The sequence below is a fragment of the Asterias rubens genome, chromosome 18 (genome assembly GCF_902459465.1).
Source record: "Asterias rubens chromosome 18, eAstRub1.3, whole genome shotgun sequence".
NCBI lineage: Eukaryota > Metazoa > Echinodermata > Asteroidea > Forcipulatida > Asteriidae > Asterias > Asterias rubens.
The window spans coordinates 5,803,844-5,826,360 of NC_047079.1; the positions used below are offsets into that span (position 1 = coordinate 5,803,844).

General features: G+C 40.2%; 2 protein-coding genes across 2 annotated transcripts in view; one reads left to right on the forward strand and one right to left on the reverse strand.

The window, feature by feature from the left end:
• Nucleotides 1–14,002, forward strand: part of LOC117302264 (metabotropic glutamate receptor 2-like) — a 30,153-nt gene extending 16,151 nt beyond the window's left edge. The window contains exons 2-6 of the mRNA XM_033786121.1: nucleotides 203–509; nucleotides 8,111–8,299; nucleotides 9,413–9,612; nucleotides 10,553–10,703; nucleotides 11,654–14,002. Of these exons, the coding sequence (XP_033642012.1) occupies nucleotides 203–509; nucleotides 8,111–8,299; nucleotides 9,413–9,612; nucleotides 10,553–10,703; nucleotides 11,654–12,948 (2,142 nt within the window). The 3' untranslated portion in view covers nucleotides 12,949–14,002. The remainder of the gene's footprint in view (nucleotides 1–202; nucleotides 510–8,110; nucleotides 8,300–9,412; nucleotides 9,613–10,552; nucleotides 10,704–11,653) is intronic.
• Nucleotides 14,003–15,702: 1,700 nt separating this feature from the next.
• LOC117302265 (integrin-linked kinase-associated serine/threonine phosphatase 2C-like) lies at nucleotides 15,703–21,635 on the reverse strand. Its single transcript, XM_033786122.1, has 8 exons — nucleotides 21,604–21,635; nucleotides 20,618–20,756; nucleotides 20,250–20,367; nucleotides 19,387–19,587; nucleotides 18,836–18,923; nucleotides 17,770–17,891; nucleotides 16,889–17,090; nucleotides 15,703–16,370 (listed from the first exon to the last, which is right to left on the reverse strand). The coding sequence occupies exons 2-8, from the start codon at nucleotides 20,706–20,708 to the stop codon at nucleotides 16,227–16,229; spliced, it is 966 nt and encodes a 321-aa protein (XP_033642013.1). The 5' UTR covers nucleotides 20,709–20,756; nucleotides 21,604–21,635; the 3' UTR covers nucleotides 15,703–16,226.
• Between the last annotated feature and the right edge of the window lie 882 nt (nucleotides 21,636–22,517).

Below are 22,517 nucleotides of genomic sequence, written 5' to 3' on the forward strand. Positions count from 1 at the left end.
TGGAAATAATATAAGAATAAACACCCTTAGTTAACTCCCAAAATGATGGAAATGGTAGACGTGCATTCAGACCTTCTTAGAATCTGAGGAGGTGCGTTCCGCGTTGTGCAAGGGTCTTGATCAATCCAAGAACAAGAACATAGTTCAGTATAGGCCTAAAGCTGTTACTATTAATGCTCACTGTTTTACTTTTTTATACCAGATAAGTTACTGGTCAACCAGCCCAGACCTGAGCAACACCGACCGCTTCCCGTACTTTTACCGGGCCGTACCGTCCGACCAGTATCAGGCTCAAGCCATGATAGACATCGTGCTGCATTTCAACTGGAGTTACGTCTCGATCGTCTATGAGAACTCCAACTATGGGGTTCAGGGGATCGAGGAAGTGAAGAAGCTGGCTATGGCGAATGACGTGTGTGTGGCGGTGAAAGAGATGATACCACGCGATGGGAACGAGTCAGTCTATGATCGGATTATCATGAACTTGCAGAAGGCAACAGATGCAAAGGGTAATGATTTTTGGATAACTGAAACGGCTCTTAATATAAATGCTTTATTGTACCTAAGTTGCATTTTTGTAACTGTATTGTGTGGTGTTCATGCACCTTTTTGTTGTTAGTAAGGCTTGAATGATTTCTATTTTGCTTATTTTTACTTTCAATGTGTACTTTTTCTTAATTTTTGTCTGTAATTTTCTTGAATGTGGCATTTTTACTGTTATGCGCCTTCGAAAAGGCTGGTCCTAGCGATAGCGCAATATTAACCCAATAAACTATTAAGTTATTATTAAGTTTTCTCGAAACCATGGATCAAGTTATACGGGTTCTTTGACTGTCCGTTTGCACACAGTAATTGACGTGTTCAGTGAGACCCGAGTCTGAAACCTCCCACTGTGGCTGTTTAGGTTAATGTACTTATAAGTTGCCAGCTTTTCGTAAATGCTTGCCTTCGTTGACAGTCTTATTCGGCAAATGATCAGGGGTTTTGTAGCGGCCTTGTGAATGATGTCATGCCGCCGCCATCTTGGATGTAAAACCACAATGCAACAATTGAAAACGCGTATACGCGTGGCGCACAACATGGACCAATGAGCAACAACCATTTTTTTTGGTAACATTCAGGGTCCGTGAGGGTCCAGCAGTTATATTATGACAGTACGTATTAGTACGGTGATATAACGCAATAATACGGTGATATTAAAACCAATAGCATCAATCAATCAATGAATCATCAGGGACATATTTTCTGGAGCGCCATAGTTATAGCTGCCTATTCGGAGGCACTTAGCGAAGTGAAGACAAATTTGAAACAAACGAGTTCACAGAATATCTTGTGGAGTCCAACGAGTGCAAATGACTATTATGTAGAGCGCTATAGACGGCGATATCGCAATAACTGTGACATCGTAAGGGATTTGAGGCATTGCATGGTGAGGTATTAATATATATTTGGCTTGCGGTAACAAAATGTGTATCTTGCTATAGGTAGATTGTGTTCTTTTGATACAACTTTATATTGTATACTTACTGCGGGAACATTTGTCTCTTAAATTCCGAAAACTTTGACATCGCAATCTCAGGGACGAAACGCGATCAGAACCACGATGTCCCTGTGTGTAAATTTAACCATTGGTGACTTATGAATGTTTTAATATTAATGTGTGTTAGGCCAATAAGTACGTGGTTCATTTTCAGACAACATTTTTCCATACCATATATATCATGGAAGAAACATCTTGTCGATTCCTGAATGTTTAATGGTTCATCAATGGTTATTTATTTACAGCAGCAGACCTATGAATAAACAAAGTTCAATGTGGAAAAGTGTGTAAATAGTTGATGATGACATTAACTTCGCAAGCGATACATTAGGACTAAAAGTGTTCTGCATATTTTATAACCGATCGGTATTAAACGTATATGTTTTTTAAATGGCCCCGATCTCATAAAAGACTGTCAAGATCTGAGTACACAGTGCTAACACACAGTCATCGTCGTAAGGGTAAAACACAATTTAATATTCTTTATCCTTGATGCAAATTGAATATCTACTAAGACTGTCATGATGAATAGACCCTTATATTGACCGCATTCGTTGATGACACGTGCATGCTTCGACGGCTATCATTGGCTGAGAGTGCCCACGGTGCGTACATGCGTGCAGCTTTCCATAACTTATCATCAAAGATGGCGTTCACTGACGTCATGAGCAATCCATCTTAAACGTTTGACCGCCATAATACGGCCCTAGTGGATGGCTATTTTAGGCGCTAGCCTGACCTCCAGAGCTATCATCACTGGCGGTGGTCATCGAACCCCCTCTGATTAAATCAAATGATCTAAATCTCTACTTAGCATTTTGGCGGTCATTTTTTGCGCGGGAGAGTCCGGACCAATTTGCTCTCTTGTTGTTGATGAAATTTACATGACCGCTCCATCGGGAACACTCTTGAACATCTGCGTAACGGGCGGAATGTATCTTTTTCTGTCAGGCGTAGATACGCCTACGTCGGTAGACTTGACTCAAGTCGTAATCCCGTGAGAGTCCTTTTATTTCAGTGCCATCGCCTAACATTACGACGGCGGATATAGGGAACTCTCGCACTATCAAGAACGGGACTTGAAGCAAGTCTTACGTCGGCCTCTGCCTGAACTCACGCACAAAGCTAGACAGCAAGAAGAACATAACTAAAGAATGCATGGATGCAAATAACTATTCCTCTCACCAACATGTCATTCACTGCGGGTGATGAATGGTACACCTACCTACGCCGCCTGCTGCCCGGCTGGGAAACAATTCCTTTCTTTCCGGTACAGATTTATTTCCGACTCCTGAACACGCTCTGGAAATTACTAAAATTGATTTTCAATGAGGTTTTTTTTCCTCATCGGCATGTTCTACTATCCGTTGTTTGGAGAAAAAAAAACTGTTCAATGTCTGGATTCGAGTTGAAAGAATCGTACAGTTCTAAGAAAAAATGCTGGGCGGGAGGGAGTATCTCAATTTTGTCTCCACAAGGTCAATAAAAATGTAAAAGGAGGGAGAAATTGGACCTTCTGCTATAATAAAAGTCAAATACATATTATATTGAGTGAATGTCTACAAGGCAGGTGTTGATCCGGGTGGATCCAGGGTATCCAGGGGGTGGATCCTGGGGATCCTGATCTCTCCCTGATGTTCCCCTCTTATTTTGTAGACTTTCAATTTGTGCCGTCACAAAGCCCTAGATCTCGCCACAGACCTAGAATCCCGTTGGCCCACTTGCGTCGTGTCCATAATCATGTCGACAATTCAGTTTTTCCTGTGTTCTGTTTTGGGTTTCTTTTTACCTCACGTAAACCTGCCGTCGACTTCACCAAACTTTTCCTAACTTAGGATTGATCTTAGGTAGGACGAGTTAAATTCTGTATCCGAAGACGTTAGGACGCATTTAACCCATCCTAAATTATAGAACGAGTTCCTTGTCCTAACTGGAGATAGTGTTAATCGAAGCGATTCGTGAAATCGGCTGCTTTCTCTGCGTCTTAATTCCGAGATACCAACAAAGTGGAAAGAGTCAAGCATCCAAGGACTTTAATGGTATCTTGGTGGTTTTGCAAACTGAGCACGTACTTGTTTTCTACTTTGTATGCGATAAGAAAAGTGGCGCAAGTCCTATACTTCCTAGAATCGTGGAGTTCTTGTTGACCTATTTTTGTTTAAATGAAAAACACAGGAACCTTCTGGAAAATTAACGATTGTTTACGAGATGTCACGTTTACGTGCGAGGAATTCATAAACTCTTAATTAACTACTGTTTGGAGCGTCCTTTTGTTTAGTATTTTAATAATGATCTGGTGTGTCATTTTTTTCTCAGTAACTTACCTTCTAGGTTGGGTCGATACCAATCGATGGTTATGAAAACTAAGAAGAGATAATGAATTTTGGGGTAGAAGTTTTCAAAGCCATGTCAGTTGGCCGTGAGTAACCAAGGTTAACTTGAGTATAGGTGCACACCATCGCAAATATCAAAGACCCTGGATACCTTTGGTAATTGTCAAAGACCTGTTTTCTCACTCGGCGTATCTCAACATACGCACACAATAACAAACCTGTGAAAATTTGAACTTAATTGGTCGTTGAAGTTGCGAGATACTAATGGAAGAAAATAAATACCCTTGTCACACTAAGTTGTGTGCTTTCAGATGCTAGGTTTCGTGACCTCAAAATCTAATTCTGAAGTCTCGAAATCAGATATTTTAGTGGAAAATTACTTCTGTGTCGACAACTACGTTACTTCAGAGGGAGCCGTTGCTCACAATGTTTTATAATATCAACAGCTCTCCATTGCTCGTTACCAAGTATGTTTTTATGCTAATAATTATTTTGAGTAATTACAAAAGTGTCCAGTGCCTTTAAACGGCGGGAAGTGTTTTTATATACGGAATGGACTAGCCAATTTTTAAGAATGTCATTTTAGGGTGAATGGCCGTCCTCAAAATACCAGCCACCGAAACGATTTACCTTTTGAGTTACAGCTCCACAATGACGCCACAGAGATTGCACCTGGCCTTCTATAAAACAGAGTTTAGTGTGTCTGAATTTCGAGCTATCTTTAGTGCATTTTTCTTGTTGACAGCAAACAGCACTACTCTAATGCACGTGTAACATAATACAACCCAATTTTTTTTTACGATTTAATGGCGCGTCACGTCCAAATCTGGGGCACGATTATATAATTATCTGTCGATGTTCCGGCCACGCTCCGGTGGTATCTTAAAACTCAACTGTATGGATTTCAGATATTACAAACCCGCCCGAAGCGTCACAGGGGGCTATCAACGTGCACCTTTATGGCATTAACACGACAGCATTAAAGTTTTATTATTCTCTCCATGCATGAGATTTGTCTGTATTCCTTTGTGAAAATGACTAATTTTCTGACGATCAATCGATATTACGTATGGGCTCGAATGAATTCGTTTAACCAACCGAAAAGATAGCTTTATGCGAAGAGGTGTGTGCACCGGTACGTTAATCAGAGATCGCAGCTTCAATTCCCGCTCTAGACAATATTCTTTGGTTCAACTCAAACAAAGTAAGGATAATAATGTTATTCGCATTGTATAAAGGCACTGAAATTTAGTTTCATTGGTGCATTAAGAATGATAAACTACTATCGTAGACTGAGTCCAAGGCTCGATTTCACAAAGCAGTAATATAATAAGACTAATGGTTTGTATTATAACATCACACTATGCTTCTAAACTATTTGATTGATATCCAGTACGATCAATCTGAGCTCTATCATGCCACGAGCCTACATCCCCCCCCAAAAAAAAAAATAAATAAATAAATAAATAAATAAATAAATAATAATAATAACATTGAAGTTAAAAGGCACAAGAGTCCGTCCCACCGATGTTTACTATAGAACTGATAATGGCTTTAAGGTATCACAACATTGATAGCCTAGAAAGATACCACGTACGAACACATCTGCCTTTTGAATGATTTGTTCTCAACAATCCTCTTACAATGTCGATCAATGTGTCTAGACAAGTTGAGGAGTTGTTTGTGTGATGTTATGTAGACTTGACTCAACCCAATCATGTGCCATCACCAGAAAACTTGTTTTGTGATACTCTGGACCACATTTTGACGGCGAGCGAGCACTGCTATCTACGGCTTGTTTGCTGTGGTTGGCGCGATATGCTTACAATAGGGACCTCTCTCACACACGAGAACGGGACTTGAATCAAGTCTAGATGTTATGAGGAGCATCAACCAATCAACACGGTACCAATCTTGGGTTAGAATATTAATTTCAGGCATGTGACTTAAAGCAGAAGAATTGCTGATTCCCTCTTTGTTTTTCTCTTTCCTTTTCAGTGCCAAACAATTACTTTGGTGTTAAAGTTTAACACCGTATGATGTTACATTTTGATTATCTCATGGTTAATATTTATACGTGAGAACACCCATGTGTCATTTCAACACCCCTGTGTTTGCAGTGTGTATAGTGTGCTATAGCTTGTACTTTTGGGGGCTGTATGTAATGAAAGCGGGAAAGACACGCATATCTCACCAAACAAAATAATGAGCTATTATGTCACCACGTCTGATTTGGGTTTGGTGACTAAAGTGACATCAGTCTATAATCTTTGAAGATCTGGTTGACATCAAGTGTTCCGCTTCAATCACAAAGAGCGAATAGATACCGGGGTTCGACCCGCAAAAATGGCAACTTGTCACAACAAAATGAGCTATTTTGCTCACTGCAGCACCCGGAAATCGCGCTCTTCCGAAAAGCTTTTAGGCTTGTTGTTTTCGTAATGTCCCGGCCCCTCTTTTTCGTTTATAGGTCATTCAAGAACAAATCATTTAATTTAACACCTGGCTCATTCAATTTCGGTAAATGAATGCGTCGTCGCATCAGCATTCCACAGTCAAAAGGAATAATTCAATTTCAACATGTTATAGCATTCATAATAAGATAATTCAACTTCAATGCTGGGACCAATTTCATAGCGCTGCTAAGCACAAAGATTTGATTAGCATGAAATTTCTTCCTTGATAAAATCAGGATTACCAACCATATTTCCATTTGTTGCATGTTGCTTGTTACTTGTATTCATCTGTTGTTCGTGTATCCTCAAAACCACGTGGAAATTTGGTTGGTAATTCTGTTTTTATCGAGGACAAACATTTCATGCTATGAAATTGGCCCAGGTCACAAACTTTCGTAAAAGCCAGCAGCGCAAGAGACAGACAACAGATTCTCCAAATTGTAAAAAGGTTGTTATAGTAGAAACTCATCGGAAGAATGCTGAAAATGTGATATTAAATTTTCATTATAAAAAGGACTCAAACAAACATCATGACTCACGAAATAATCTGTGCACGACATAGCCTTGCTCAAGGCAGTCGCATTTATTCGCTCCGAAAAGACGCCGCTGTAAACCCACCCGTATACCCTGTGCGTGGTGCGTGCGATCACACCGCATGACCCACCCGTATACACACTGTCACATCGTACGACTACTGTGCACACAAGCCATCCGCACTCGTACTACTAACCGCATGCGGAGGCCGTCCGGCCGACAGCCTTGTCGGGTCTGTAATATCCGGGTTTAATGTGTTGTATTGAAAAAAATGGGGGGGGGGGCTCTCGGATATGCTAGTATGCAGTTCATGAATATGTATATCTTTCGTCTGACCAATCAGACAACACAGGATGTGAGGCAAATGAATTATTCATTTTGACGTCCAATCACGCACTTCCCTTATCACGACCTTTGAACCCAATGGTGGTGTGTGATGTAAACATGTCTCGTCTTTCGCGGGTATTATGGTAATGAGCTGACCGTGGGAACTCTTTGCTTATTATAGTAATAAGGTCAGTGGCTTCAACACAGACCCTACAAGGCTGTCGGCCTGACGGCCTCCGCATACGGATAGTGTACGCACAGTGAATATTACGCACAGTGAATATGGGTTTTTTTATACAGCGGCGGTCTTTTTTCGGAGTGAATAATTCGACTGCCTTGAGCAAGGCTATGCACGAAAATGAAATCGAATGCATTTAGGCCTAGCCAAAAGCCATAAACTTTTTGACCGAATTGGGGAACAATGCATGAATATAAAATTGACATTAATATTTGCCGACATTGACCAGGAAATCCTCTGTTACTAAACAACTTTATTAGTTTGTCAAAACAAAATTTATTTCCAGAGATTGCCTGACCAGCTGCAACCGAATTTGCCTTAGCCACGCCCCTTTGACTCTTCGTAATTTGAAGGGGAGGCCTAAAATGCTTCAAAATTTACTGACTTGGATATAAAACCAACATGAACACTCATCCCCGATGCAAATTTTCCATCTATTGGAATCGTTACCCGCTGCTAAAATACAGGATTGTAACTGCCTCTAGCTACCGGGCAATCTTGGTAGTCTAGTTGGTAAAAGACATCTGCTCTAGAATTGCACAGGTCGTGGGTTCGAATCCTACCCGAGTGCCTGTGATTTTGTTCACAGAGAGTTCGGGTCTTGAGAATACAAAGCCAACACACATCGGTGTACATGGGTGAAACCAAAATGAATGTGTTATTCATTCTTGACTTTCCACAGCGGTCATCCTATGGGTCTTAGACGTGACAGCAGCCCAGTTATTCCGAGCAGCAAAACGAGCCAACATGGTCAACTCGTTCATCTGGATTGGTAGCGATTCGTGGAGCGGGAGACAACTGTCTACGAATGGCAACGAAGATGTGATTGAGGGCGCTATAACCATACAGCCAATGTCTACTCAAATCCCAGGTAAGAAAACACAGACAAATTAATCTTAGTTATAGCAAAGCTCTTCTTATTGTGAAAGAAAAATATCCTCCACGATGCAACTTGTATAACTTGGGGAGTGCTCTTAGTCTTATTATTTTAAGAAGTGTTTTAAGAAGTAGGGCTGGGATGTACTTGTTCTACAGAGAAAGAAACACTGAGCCATCCTGACAGTTCTTCTCTATATATACTTCTAGAGCCTTGGTTTTGAAGTATTCTATCTATTAATATACCTATCTTCCAACATGTGGCGCAATTTTGACTGTTCCAGTCTTGGCTCACTGTTTTGAGCCAGACTGGCTCATTTTGAGCCAATCTTTTGAGCCAATCTTTTAAGCCAATCTTTTGAGCCATTTTTGTGAACATAGAGGAGTCGGCATTGTTTTGAGCCGTTTTTCCCCCCAGTGATTTCAGCTCTGGGACGGTGGACTCGCCCGGTTCGAACTCCACCTCAGACTGCTCAGACAGTAGCCTAGTTTTTGCATGGGGATTGGGTTGGTTTTTCAGTCCCTACTTGATTTGGTGTTTTTCTCCCACATCTAAAACAGAACATTGCTTCTCAATTCATCCTGGTATTGGCACTAATTGTGCTGTTGAAGAGTTTTAATCACTTTCACCTGTTCACATGGTTTAAAATCTTAATCTTAAAGGTACTGGACACTTTATTGGTAATTACTCAAAATAATTGTTAGCATAACAACTTACTTGGTAACAAGCAATGGAGAGCTGTTATTAGTATAAAACATTGTGAGACACGGCTCCCTCTGAAGACTAAAAACTAATTTTCCATGATTTTGATTTTGAGACCTCAAAATCTAATTCCAAACCAAGCATCTGAAAAGCACACAACTTCGTGTGAGAAGGGTGTTTTCTCTTCCATTATTATCTCGCAACTTCGACGACCAATTGCGCTCAAATTTTCCCAGCCTTGTTATTTTATGCATATGTTGAGATACACCAAGTGAGAAGACTGGTCTTTGACAATTAGTGTCCAGTCTCTTCAAAGAATTTCAGATCAAATCCTGACCAAAAACCCTTTGAAGATCTTTAAGTCTTAATATTCTTCAAAATATTCCTCCCACTCTTTTGCAATAGCTTTTGATGACTACTTCACAAGCCTGAATCCCCAGACAAACACCCGCAACCCCTGGTTCAAGGAGTTCTGGGAGAAACACTTCAAGTGCATGCTGCCGAGTAACATCAGCTCAGGGAGGCACAGCGACTCTGTTCTGCCTTCAAGATGTGCAGAAGACCTGAAACTTGGAAGAGACAACAACTACAAGCAAGAAGGGCAGGTAGGATTAGATTTCAGCCTCCTTGAAGACACTGAACACTATTGGTAATTGTCAAAGACCAGTCTTCTCACTTGGTGTATCTCAACATATGCATAAAATAACAAACCAGTGAAAATTTGAGCTCAATTGATCGTCAAAGTTTTGAGATAATAATGAATGAAAAAACACCCTTATCACACAAAGTTGTGTGCCTTCGGATGCTTGATTTCGAGACCTCAAAATCTAATTCTGAGGTCTAAAAATCAAATTCGTGGAAAATTACTTCTTTCTCGAAAACTACTCCACTTCAGAGGGAGCCGTTCCTAACGGTGTTTTATACTATCAACAGCTCTCCATTACTCGTTACCAAGAAAGGTTTTATGCTAATAAATATTTTGAGTAATTACCAATAGTGTCCAGTACCTTTAAAGACACCCTAGTACCCTGATCGCACTGCCTTTAACCCCTACTGCAAAGAGAATCCCCAAGCCACAGGTGGCAGCCAAAAGCAGCTCAAAGCAACTGGACCATATTTCACAGAGCATGCCAAAAGTCCCCCAAAATAGTTACGCACAAACAATTGTTTTACTTTCCAGAAAAAGTTTGCCAGCCAAAAAAGTTTGCCTGTCTGTGACTGGTTTCCTGCTCATTTATTCCTCAGCAGAAATCGTTCAGGAGACATTTTTTTGTTTAAGCAGCTCAATTTGGGGACACAGGTCAGGGTTCAAGTATTGTTTGGTCAGCTTAATCATCATCACCATCATAGCCACCCTCCCGAGGCAGCCCAGAGACGACTTTCCAACCACTCTTAGTCTCCATAAGTCTCTGCTGCTTGCTGGATGTCCTGCTGCTGCCACATGTCAGCCTCTTTGCAGAAGTGCTTGATATCTTCGAGCCACCTTTTTGCAGTCTACCTCTGGGTCTGCTATTCATTAACTGTTGTTCATACTTTGCTCTGCAGATCCAGTTTGTAGCGGATTCCGTCTTGGCGTTTGCACACGCTCTAAGAGACATGCATCGAGCTTACTGTCGGACGGACGGTCTCTGCGACAGGATGCGTCCAATCAAAGGGCAGGAGCTTAAGGAATTCCTCCAGAATGTTTCTTTTGAAGGTGAGACAAGCATAGGGCAGGGTGGCGCTGGGCACTTTTAGGGAACACCTAAGGCATAGCAATTGCTGTGGGTGCCATGGGCTATACTATATTCATGTTGTTGTAACTTCTTTTTGTTTTTTTCCAGTTGTATTATTATTACCAGGTAATAAACCACGAGGGAAACTGACCTGGTACATTGGAGGGGGATTTGAACCAAGAACCTCTGGCACGTTTCTGAAGGTTGTTGGTTCAAATCCCTATTAGTCAATTTTCTTTAGTTCAAACTGAAAGTATTATTACTACCTTAAATGTATTTCTGTTAATGTATGTATATTTTGTACGCTCATTGTATTCCTCTTTTATGAGTTAACTTGATATTTGTTTATTTGTTGTTTTTAATTTTGCTGTTAATTTATTTTATTTTTTTATTTGTCAGTGGGCAATTCTTTACAAGCCTCCTTTTGGCTTCAAAAAATGCCTCCACATTTATTTTCTCCTCATCCATTTCATAATGTAAATCAAATTCAATATCTTTGTATTCTGAATTTATACTGATTGTCTTTGTTTGATTGTTCTAATTTGTTTTCTCCTTTCTTTTTCACCTTTTGAAAATAATGTCCACTTAAATTGAGTTGAATTGTGTTTATAAGTTTCTTAAATGCTGTGGTTACATTCCTATGTATTTAATAATGGTATTATCATTCCATTGAAACTTGTTTGTGACCATAGCTTATAGTTGTTTTTAAAAGCAGTATTGCACATTTGTTGTTTTCAAAGGGTTTTAAGATGTTGGTATATATTTTTTGTAAAGAAAGTTAAGCATCAATGCTTAGTAAGAAAATTATTATCATTATTAAGATTATCAATGGCCATATACCACTAGTTATTAACAACTGTTAGCCACATCGACTTGCAACTTGCAACTAACAACTTATAGTACTTTTTTTATTACTATTTTCTAATTTTAGATCATTCAGGCAACAGCTTTCAGTTCACGGCAAACGGTGACGGACCAATCCACTACAAGATCTTACACTATCAACAAGTATCTCCCAAAGAGTACAGGTACCAGACCATTGGCTACTACAAGAACGGTCTGCAGTTAGACAGTGACCTGTCCTATCGCCTCGACAATCCACAGTTTCCAAAGTCATCTTGTTGGAGGCCTTGCCGCAAAAACGAAATGAAATTCAAACGGGACGGGGAGTGCTGTTTCAGCTGTCTCCTGTGCCAGCAGTACGAGTATCTACACGACGAATTCACGTGCACCGAATGTCCCAACGGAACCCAGCCGACGGCGAACCTCACAAAGTGTACAGATATCGAGGTACAGTACCTGCAACCGAACACGTCCAGTGCGATATCAGCACTCGCGTTTGCGACCATCGGTGCGTTTTTCACCATCTTCACGGCGTGTATTTATATTCGCCATCGGGACACGCCTGTTGTGAAGGCGTCGGGGCGTGAGCTCAGTGGGCTTCTCCTAGTGGGCGTCTTCTTATGCTACTCACTGACTTATCTCTTTTTGACTCCGCCCTCCATGGTGACGTGCGGACTGCAGCAGTTTTTAATGGGCGTCGCTTTCACGTTATGCTACGCTTCACTCCTGGTTAAGACAAACAGAGTATACAGAATTTTCACCAGTGGGCGGTCGACGACCAAACGACCAACATTCATCAGCCCCTTGTCCCAAATAGTGATCACCCTGATTCTGGTCAGTGTTCAGGGTTTCTTGTCGCTAGCGTGGCTGTTTGCCGTACCTCCCACTGCCGTGAAGCACTACCCACAGAGAGGGGAAGTCCAGATCGTCTGCAACGCCTTCTTGACGTCATCTTCACTACTCGGTTTATCCTTTCCTCTTGTTCTGCTCATTCTATGCACAGCATTCGCCTTCATGACGCGCAAGATTCCGGGTCATTTCAACGAGACCAAATGCATCGGATTCACGATGTACTCTTCGTGTATAGTCTGGTTGGCTATGATTCCGATTTACATCCTAACCATGGCTAACATAGAGCTAAGGATTGTCTCCCTGTACGTTGCCATTAGTCTTTGTGCCACCGTGTGCCTCGTGTGCCTCTTCGTCCCACGGATCTACTTGATTTTAATGCGTCCAGAGCGCAACGTCCGGATAACGGTCAGTTTGGGTCCGAGGCGAATGAAGATGGCCGGATCGGTCTATCCCAACTCGTCTGACAACCCAAGCAACAACAATAGTCCATATCTAGGTGTTGCAGATCATGGGAGGAATAACACTTTGTGATAGGAAAAAGAGAAGGGAAAACAAAAAAACACCGTTTAGAAAAATAAATTGGCACCAGGGCCCAATTGAACTGATGAGGGTCATCGTTCGAATGCTGTCATCATAGCCCTGATTTATTGGCAAAACTATCACGAAAGGTACAAATTAAGTCACCTGTTGAAGTTTCAGCTGAATTAAGTGACTACATGTTGAGCATACAGCGAGAACCTGTTAACGATATTCACACTTGATTGTAAAGTCCAAAACTGTAAGGGTATTTACACATTATCGTAAACTCCATGCAAGTTTAAGTGAGGTGACAGCTGGTACTAGCAAATAAGCGGCAAATATATTCTGTCAATTGAAAATGAGCAGGATATCGGTCACAGATGATACATGTGGAACAGTATCTAGTCTGGTAACCTTATTCTGGTAAGCATAATTTTAAAGTGCTTAGCTACTTTTTGTGCCTAAGCAGCTCTGCGAAATTGGGCCCAGGAGTAATAGTTCTCTAGGAGGTGTAAACATTTTTAAAACACCAAACTTAATTTATGAACTGTGCTCACCCCTGCTCTTGATGATGTGACAGAGGATTTAACTAAATGTTTCTAAAACACTTAATTTAATTTATTAATTGTTTGTGATGTGCTTGAGATTTTCATTATGTGAGAAACAGATCAAACATTACAGAAAAAAAAAAATTTTGTGCAGAATAATCACATCACCGCACGGAGAAAGATTTATTTCACCCGATCATGCTGTAAACTTGTGAGTTAACTTGTGAGTAATATCAAATTACACATTTATTTATGTATATATTAAAAAGTGCCTCTGACCAATAGACCACGTCACCTGGTTTTTCAAATGAGTGACCTCGCATAATCAGGTTTTTTTTTAGATATTGCTGAAAATCTGCAGCAGTTATGTCCATGCAGGAAGATTAATCAGTCATTGGAACACACAATCTGAGAAACGTTAATTGTCAGTTACACTTTCAAAGTTTTGGGGATAAAAAGAGATATCTTTTTCCATAACCGCAGTACTTCAAAGTGAAATGATTCTCAAAATGCATTATACTATCCAAAGCTAATATTCTTCTCTTATCAAGTAAGTTTTTATTGTTATTAATTTTCAGAGTCATTACCAAACATATACAGACCCTTTAGAGAAGATAACAGCTTGTTTTTCTCACATAAACCTGTCTGAATTCAGATTAAAATTATCATACTTGAAGTGTCATCTTTTTTGTCCATAATTTGTTGGAGAAAGGGCAATGATGACACCTTCTTAGAAATTGTTTTCAAACATTTTTATTTTCCTCACAATATATTATAAGCTCCACTTCATCTGGAATGTACATTAGACATTAGCAGCAATTAATTGGATGAGATTGACAGTTAGAAAGTAGGATGGTTGAATGTGTACTGTGTACATGTAAGTGCATTTACCACATGATATATTGCAAGCTGACATATCTATCTCTCTAAACCATAGTGGATGATATTGAATGGTCACACAGTATGAGGGTTAACTGTGTACTTGCTTTCACCACATGATATCATATTGCAAGCTGACATCTATCTCTCTAAACCATAGTGGATGATATTGAATGGTCACACAGTAGGAGGGTTAACTGTGTACTTGCTTTCACCACATGATATCATATTGCAAGCTGACATATCTATCTCTCCAAACCATAGTGGATGGTATTGAATGGTCACACAGTAGGAGGGTTAACTGTGTACTTGCTTTCACCACATGATATCATATTGCAAGCTGACATATATCTATCTCTCTTAACCATAGTGGATGATATTTATTGGCCAGCCTCGTACAGTATGAGGCCTAAGCCTCTTCTTCCTTTGATGCCTACTACACGGTTCATCCCGCATTATCCTTTAAAGGGACATGGCACGGCACGCCACTTTGTGGAGTCAAGTTTTTGACTCCATAAAATGGCCGACCATGTTAGTTTGCAAAGTAAAAGGAAAACCAAGCAATTTCAAGTTATAATTGTGTGGATCATTATATTCTACTTTAAAAACAAGATTCTAACCATGCGCATTTCATAACGAATGGTTTCATCCGCTTTTCATAGACCAACTCGCCCGATCCAAGGCAACGTGTCCCTTTAATCTCAAGACCCTGACATTTTCATTTCAGAAACGGTGATTCATTACAAGCATATAAATTAAAAACTTTGTAAATACAAACTCCTGTTTTACTTGATTCACTTCTGTATAATGTTTTGAAAAACCAACATATTATGCACTTATTGATGTTTGTGTATATATCATAGATAAAGAGGCTTCTAAATTGATTATTTTTGACAAATAAATACAGTGGTGATTGTGGAACCATTTTTTTTTGGCGGTTTTGAGTTGATGTTTCATGTATTGATGCCTTAAAGACACTGGACACTTTTGGTAATTGTCAAAGACCAGTCTTCTCACTTGGTGTATCTCAACATATGCATAAAATAACAAAACTTAGAAAATTTCAGCTCAATTGGTCATCAAAGTTGCGAGATAACTATGAAAGAAAAAACCGCAATTCAGCAGTATGCTGCGATGGCATTTTCAAATAAATAAACCAATATTATTACACCCTTGTCACACGAAGTTGTGTGTTTTCAGATGCTTGATTTTGAGACCTCAAGTTCTAAATCTGAGGTCGCGAAATCAAATTCGTGGAAAATTACTTCTTTCTCGAAAACTACTCCACTTCAGAGGGAGCCGTTTCTAACAGTGTTTTATACTATCAACCTCTCCCCATTACTCGTTACCAAGAACGGTTTTATGCAAATAATTATTTTGAGTAATTACCAATAGTGTCCACTGCCTTTAACTTGAAAACTTTTACAAAACTATATTATACAGTGCTTCATCATAGGTAGGTCTTGATTACAAGACTGAGATTGTGTTCTGTCTGTGCAAGAACTTCAACAGAAGAGGGCCTAATGCATCCAATAGAAAAACTAAATGAATCTACAAAATGCTTCATCAAAGTTAGTCTTGATTGCAAGACTGAGATTGTGTTCGGTCTGTGCCTGAGCTCTAACAAGGGACGGCACATATTTCTGAATTGTTAAAGTGTTTCATCGCAGATAGTCTCGATTACAAGGCTGAGATTATGTTTGGTCTGTGCATGAACTTCCAACAGAAGAGGGCTTGATGCATTCAATAGAAAAAATATATGATTCTACACAGTGCTTCATCAAAGTTAGTCTTGATTACAAGAAGCTTTTTGAGATAATACTCTTTTCAGAAACAAAGTGTCGTGCGCCTTGTTTCTAGATGCTACGTCTTTGAAATACTTATTAATGCTACCGTGACATTGTCAGAGCTACCTCGTCGGATGGCCTCAGACGCAAGCTTGTTGCAGGCCGTGTCGAATTGAGTCTCTTCCAACGTTTTACCTGGAGATGTCTTGATGGTTTTGTCCTGATTAAAATAACAAAGAGAAGTTGAAAGAATTTTAGGTTGAACATAGAAAAATTGATCAGAGCAGGATTTAAACTAACGACCTTTCTGATTCTACATTCCGAGGTCCCAGGGAACATCCTATCTCAACTCTATTTAAAACTTTGGTAATTGTCAAAGACCAGTATTCTCACTTGGTGTATCCCAATATAACATGCATAAAATAACAAACCTGTGAAGATTTTGACGCAATTGGTTATCAAAGTTTCAAGAGAATAATGAAAGAAAAAACACCCTTGTTGCACAAATTTAGGTGCTTTCAAATGCATGCAAGTGTCTTTTATTATTTGAGTGTGGAATTTCCTCTTTCTCAAAAACAACGTTTACTTCAGAAGGAAGCCGTTTCTCCCACTTTTTCATACTATCAACAGCTCTTCATTGCTTGTTACCAAGTAAAGTCTTAATGCTCACAATTATTTTGAGTAATTACCAATTGTGTCTACTGCCTTTTATTAGAGATCAACAAGCTCAAAGTTTACCTCAACAATTTTCTGAACAAATTCGAGCGTTGCCTCAGGGTTGAACCCTTTCCAGAGTCCATCACAAGCCAGAAGGAGGTAACGATCGTTATCGGTCAGCTGACATTTCTTGATGTCTGGGAGGCAGGAGACGCCGCAGTGCTTGAACCGTCCGTCCCCGATGGATCGAGACACCTCCAAGATGCCTTGAACTCTTCCATCTCTACACAAAAAAATAAAAAATAATAATTGGTTTTATACCTTAGATTTTGCAAAACCTCAAGACTCATCTGTTAAATCTGTAAGAACTTGCTAGCAGATATGGTGCAACTTTTTATGTTACTATAATTATTACTATTACCCAGAGGGCTTCTTAAAGCGCGCCAACATATCATTACCCCTGGTCACAAAGGCCATTTAATTAATTCCTTAAACCACCAGCCCCCTGGGGAGTAAACAGCCTGTGCAACAAATGTGCTACTAGGCTAAATCAATCTGAGTCCAGAGAGTCCGGAGATTCCAAAACTTAAAAACTTGTTCTCCCTCTTCCCAACTTTACCACAACAGCTCTTTTCAGAGCCAACACTCCCACAAAAGAGGGGGTTTTCCAATGGACACTCCAGTTTTCAGCTCTCTTCCGCAAGACTCAAAGAGTAGCCATGTTCTGTGGTCATAATGGGTTTAAGTTGCTTGCTGCCGAGAGGTGCCTTCAACCATGTTGTAGCTGTGTCCTTTGCACTAGACCCTAACAAAACTTTAAAAAAAAAAAAAAATTAAACCCCCTCCCTCCCCCATACGGGGGACGATCAACAATTTTTTTTTTATGTGGCCTAAGGATGATTAGCCTTCCCAATTATCGCTGTAGATGCAAGCCGCTGGTTGGATGTGAACCCGAAACTCACCTCACAGTGCCGCCAGCTTTCTGTATCCTCATTCTCTCTTCGTACATGGTGGGATTGTGCTCTCGGCTCAGCGGGATCAGGGAAAGCTTCTGTCTCTCTTCGTTAAAACGGCACAGCATCGCCTGAAAAGAGAAGCATTATTCAAATAATGATCTAAAATAAATACACAAGAACAAAGAAAATATGAGAACGGCAGGCTTGTAATTCCTAGAGGCAGCGAAGGCGATAGCCTCTATGCCTCCTGGTCATCGCCTTGGTGCCCTTGAAATGCTCCAGTAAAAATGTACAGTTTCCCCATAGGATGCACTTTTACGGGGAGAAAAAGCCCAGGTGCCCTTGCCATTTTAAAGCGAAGCATACAGGCCTTGGACGGATTCCAATGCAGCGCCCCCAACTATACCCCTGGTTACAACAATGTTGGCCCCCCTGTTAAAGCCTGCAATTTTGTTTAGATTTTGGGTTGAACAAAGGAAATTTTACTACTGTATTGCATGTAAAAGAACCCAGTGCACTTATCGAAAAGAGAAATGGGTCGCCCCGGTCTTCCTGGCTGCTGGATGCGCCGTAGCACCTTGTAAACCCTTATAATGTGCTACATGATTGGGTCTCAGAATCCATAACTTCAACAACCTATCTTTCTGTTTAGATGTAACTACTAAGCGCCTTGAGTACCTTGTTGGTAGATACGTGCACTATATAAGACTTCCGATATTATTATTATTATTATAAATACAATGCTGCATCCCAACAAAGATTTATTCGAAACGTTCAGGGAAAGTCCAACGAGAAAGTGTGACAGAAATTACTTCAAAGGTACAATCTACTTGATGGAAAACACAGCCCACAAGAATTTTGAAACTTAAAAAAAAAAAAAAAAATCAGAAACCCTCTTGTTTCTGAAATTTGCTTTAAAAGCAATGTGAAAGAATCAAAACAAGATCTTTCAAAACACAAAAGTGTACCATTTATAAAAATTTCATGTGTCTTCAAAAATTCTCATGGATTGTATTTTTTTACCAAGTTTCTTCAGATTATACCTTGAAGTGAAAACAGATGGGTAGAGGACCTTACTGTCGCCAAGGTTGGCAATGTACAAGACGTTATTGACGGCAATGACACAGACAGCCGTGGACCCATCTTTCCACACTGGTTTCCTGAAATCAAAAAAGAAGATTGTTTTCATTAAGCTTTAATAAATTTAAGTAGGATTTGAAACTTTGCATGGTGGAAATACGATATGGAAAGGTTGCTTACTCCAGAAGACGATCAGAGCATACTGATCGAAACGTCGAGTTGAAACCAATGGTTCTTTTCAGAACCACCCAAACTCATTTAGAGATAATCATTACATGGTGTTACCGCAAACCTTTCCATACTATAATATTTTTTTAAATAATAATGGAAATGTATTCATGCAGCAAATTCTGAAGCTCATGGGGCACAATTATTTACCCTGGTCAATGGGAAATTTAATCTTGGCTCCAAAACATTTCGGACCAACAAGTCCCATAAATGGTGGAAAATAGTAGTACAGGACAAATGAAAATGTTAAAACTGTTAAGACTTTTGACACTCGTCAGGCCGTCAGTACTCTACCCTACAGTACTTTGTCCTTACTTGGCAGATGCCTGCTTCAGAAACTCCTCATCCGTCTGTTTGAAAGTGTTGATCAGACATCTTTTGATCTCCTTGTCGTTATGTCCAGTATCCGTCTTGGGAAATCTCTTGAAGAGGTTCTTATGAAGCGTCTCGGAGGCGTAGTGGGATGCTCGTGCTCCGCCGTGTCCGTCAAAAACCCCAAAGTAGGCCACTCTAGACCTGCAGGATGAATAGAAGTAAATTGAGACTAACTCCAAGTACATATTTTAGTTCTTAATATTTGTGGATGTTAAAAGATCGAGTTCTTCTTATAGACCTATGGGGTTGATGCCTTTGTAGGGACACACAGGATTTAGACTACTTTATGGAGAAGCCCCGCTGAATCAACTCTGTAAAACAGCGCCCTCTGTTGGCGGGTATAAACACAGATAGTGTTACATATCCTGCCCTTTTTAAGCTTTGAGTGGGAAGTGGTAAAGTTGGGCGTTACAAAACAAAGTTGTTTCTTGGGCTCGGTTTTACAAAGACCTAAGATTGACTTTAACTGCCGATCAATCTGAATTGCTGAGTGTGTTGCCAAATTACAATTGACTTTGGTGATACTGACAACTCGTCTTAAGGAGAATCCAAGTTCTTTGTGAGGCTGCCGTCAATTTCATCAAACTCTTCCTAACTTAGGATTAATCTTAGAACTTAGGACGAATTAAGTTCCTTTGAACCCATCCTTAGTTAGGAGGACCTACTTGTCCTAACTCGAGATAGGATTAATCCTAGCGTTTCGAGAAATCGGCTGCTGGTAAATTTGTTTTGAATGCATGTCAGCCATCAACTACCCCTGGGGATAAATGATCAAACATTTAACTTTAACGTTTTTATTTTACACTGTGGATGGAAGCGCAGAGAAGCTTTCCGTGACATCATCAAGTAGCGTGCATGCATCTTGCATGTCATCTCTTTCACCCTTCCTCTCTGCTCGGAAACTTTTGAAGCAGTACAAACCTGGACGTGTATCAAAATAAAGAAACAGGTGAAGTAAAATGGCTAAATGAGTAAACGGTTTAGTGGCATCTTGCACTGCCTTCCCCCTCAGTGGTCCCCAGTTCAAATCCTACCATGGATGGAGCCTTACATGTGGCCATTGTGTTCGACAATAGCTTAACAACTGTATTCAACTCAGTTTAAGACTAGTCAAGTATTCAATTTCACTAGTCACCCGGGCTTAGTTACGATGATCCCAACTACCACTTACCTGACTTAGATATTTGCCTTTTAAGAGGTGGTTGTTCTGCTTCTGCATCTGTCATCTTCCTTTTGTCTCCAGTCAAGATGTTTCCCTCCATTTCTTTGACTTTGTTGACACAGCATTTAAACAGATGGATCCTTTGAAACTAGAAATTAAGGGACGTTTTAAAAGGAAAAAATCATTATGAAAGTCGCTCCTTCAGATGTTTGGTAGATCAAAGTAACTGGGGCGCTGTAAGTGTACTCCTTAAAAATAAATTGACATAATAGAAGCAGTTCGTGCTATAGTACAAACCGCAGATATCAACACACAAAAAATGTTTAAAGTGAGTACAGCAACCCTGCAGTGGGTCTTATTAATAATCTGCTTATTTGTACTTCTTGTATCTTTCACTCATTGTCTATTTATTTTTCTCTTTATGCGCTTAGTTAGAGGCTTTTGCATTGCGATAACGTAACCCTCCTCCTGACGGCTGTCTAGCACTTAAATTAAAATTACAATTACAAAACATGTCTCTAATATTTATCATTATTAATATTATTATTATTATTTTTCTATTGAGAGGGTAAAGTTTCTGTATCCGTCGACTGCCACTCTTTCATTCAGTTTGAGTTTATGAAATGGATAGCAACTAAATTGTGAATTGACAACTGTGTGGCAGTCGTTGGGTCGAGTACAGACAAGTTTTCCACATCAGTTCAGTGACAGCATAGAGTAAGGACCTTACTCTATGGTGACAGCTACGCTAGCTCTGAGCTCTGAGCTGTACTAAGTCAGGAGCATTGACCGTGTACTGTTGTTTGTTGTGGGAATGATTAAAGCAACAGTGCTATGCTGTATTCAGCTATTTGCTACCTCCATGGTTATTGGTTACGGTACAATCATCAATCACACGACAAAAACTAACTGGGAAAACTGAGCAACACTGTAGAGCCATGTCTTCCTTCAGAATTTCAAAATTTAAACTAGATAAACAACGTACTTTTACTTACATTTTTACCTTCCCATCGCTGATCGAACTCTATGATCGAATGAAGTAGTTTTTTTATGTCAATACTATATTGCGCCCTCTATCGGTCGGTCGATCCGTCGCGACGTCGGTCCCGCCGTCAAAATATAGACTTGATTCAAGTCCCGTTCTCGTACGAGAGGTCCCTTATAAAGCATACCCGCCGTCAAAATGTAGCTATTGTGCTCCCGCGGCACATATTGGGCTTTGGGGGAGTTTTCTGATGCTAGGACTAAAAATAAAAGGACTCTCACGGGATTGGGACTTGAGTCAAGTCTATCGGTCGGTCGACCACGCCCCCCCCCCCAATTATCGATTGGCAAACAACTTTGCAAAGTTTTACAGCGGTTTTATTTTTTGATTTTTACAAAATACGGAAAGTATGGGAAAATACCTCCTTCGGCAATTTGTTTTAAATTTACGTCATCGTGTAGCACTTGAAATAAACATTGCAGCAAGTGTCACAGGGCTCAATTTCATAGAGCCTGTTTAGGTAGGCCTAGGCCTAAGCACCGTAACTTGCTAAGCGCAGAAGAGTACTACGGGCTTAACAGAAATGGGTTACCAGCCAAAAATTACATTAAGTTCACATTCGTTGCGACTGGTGTCCCCAGATCGGTCAAAAACTTTGGAGAGGGTGTGTATTGTTGTGTCCCCATCCCCCCACCCGCACCACCCCACCCAACCATAGTCGGTCTTACAACATTTTACGGTAAGGCAGCACCCGCCATGTTTATAAAACAGTTTTACAGACCAATAAATTCTTTAGGCCTAGCCTAGGCCACCCCTACATTATCTCGTCACATCCGTATGTAGCAGTTAAATAATGCACTTGTTTGCTTGGGCTACGGCCAGGCTAGGCTTAGGCTCCGCCAGACTGTGCCTGTGTTACAATAA

Bases quoted from the DNA above. Each gene is read 5' to 3' on its own strand.
- LOC117302265 (XM_033786122.1), bottom strand. From the start codon at position 20,708: ATGGAGGGAAACATCTTGACTGGAGACAAAAGGAAGATGACAGATGCA. The intron at 18,924-19,386 runs GTAAGGACAAAG...TTTTGATTTCAG, and splicing joins CTGAAGCAGGCATCTGCCAA to GAAACCAGTGTGGAAAGATG. The intron at 17,892-18,835 runs GTCCTCTACCCA...TTCTCTTTTCAG, and splicing joins CCAACCTTGGCGACAGTAAG to GCGATGCTGTGCCGTTTTAA.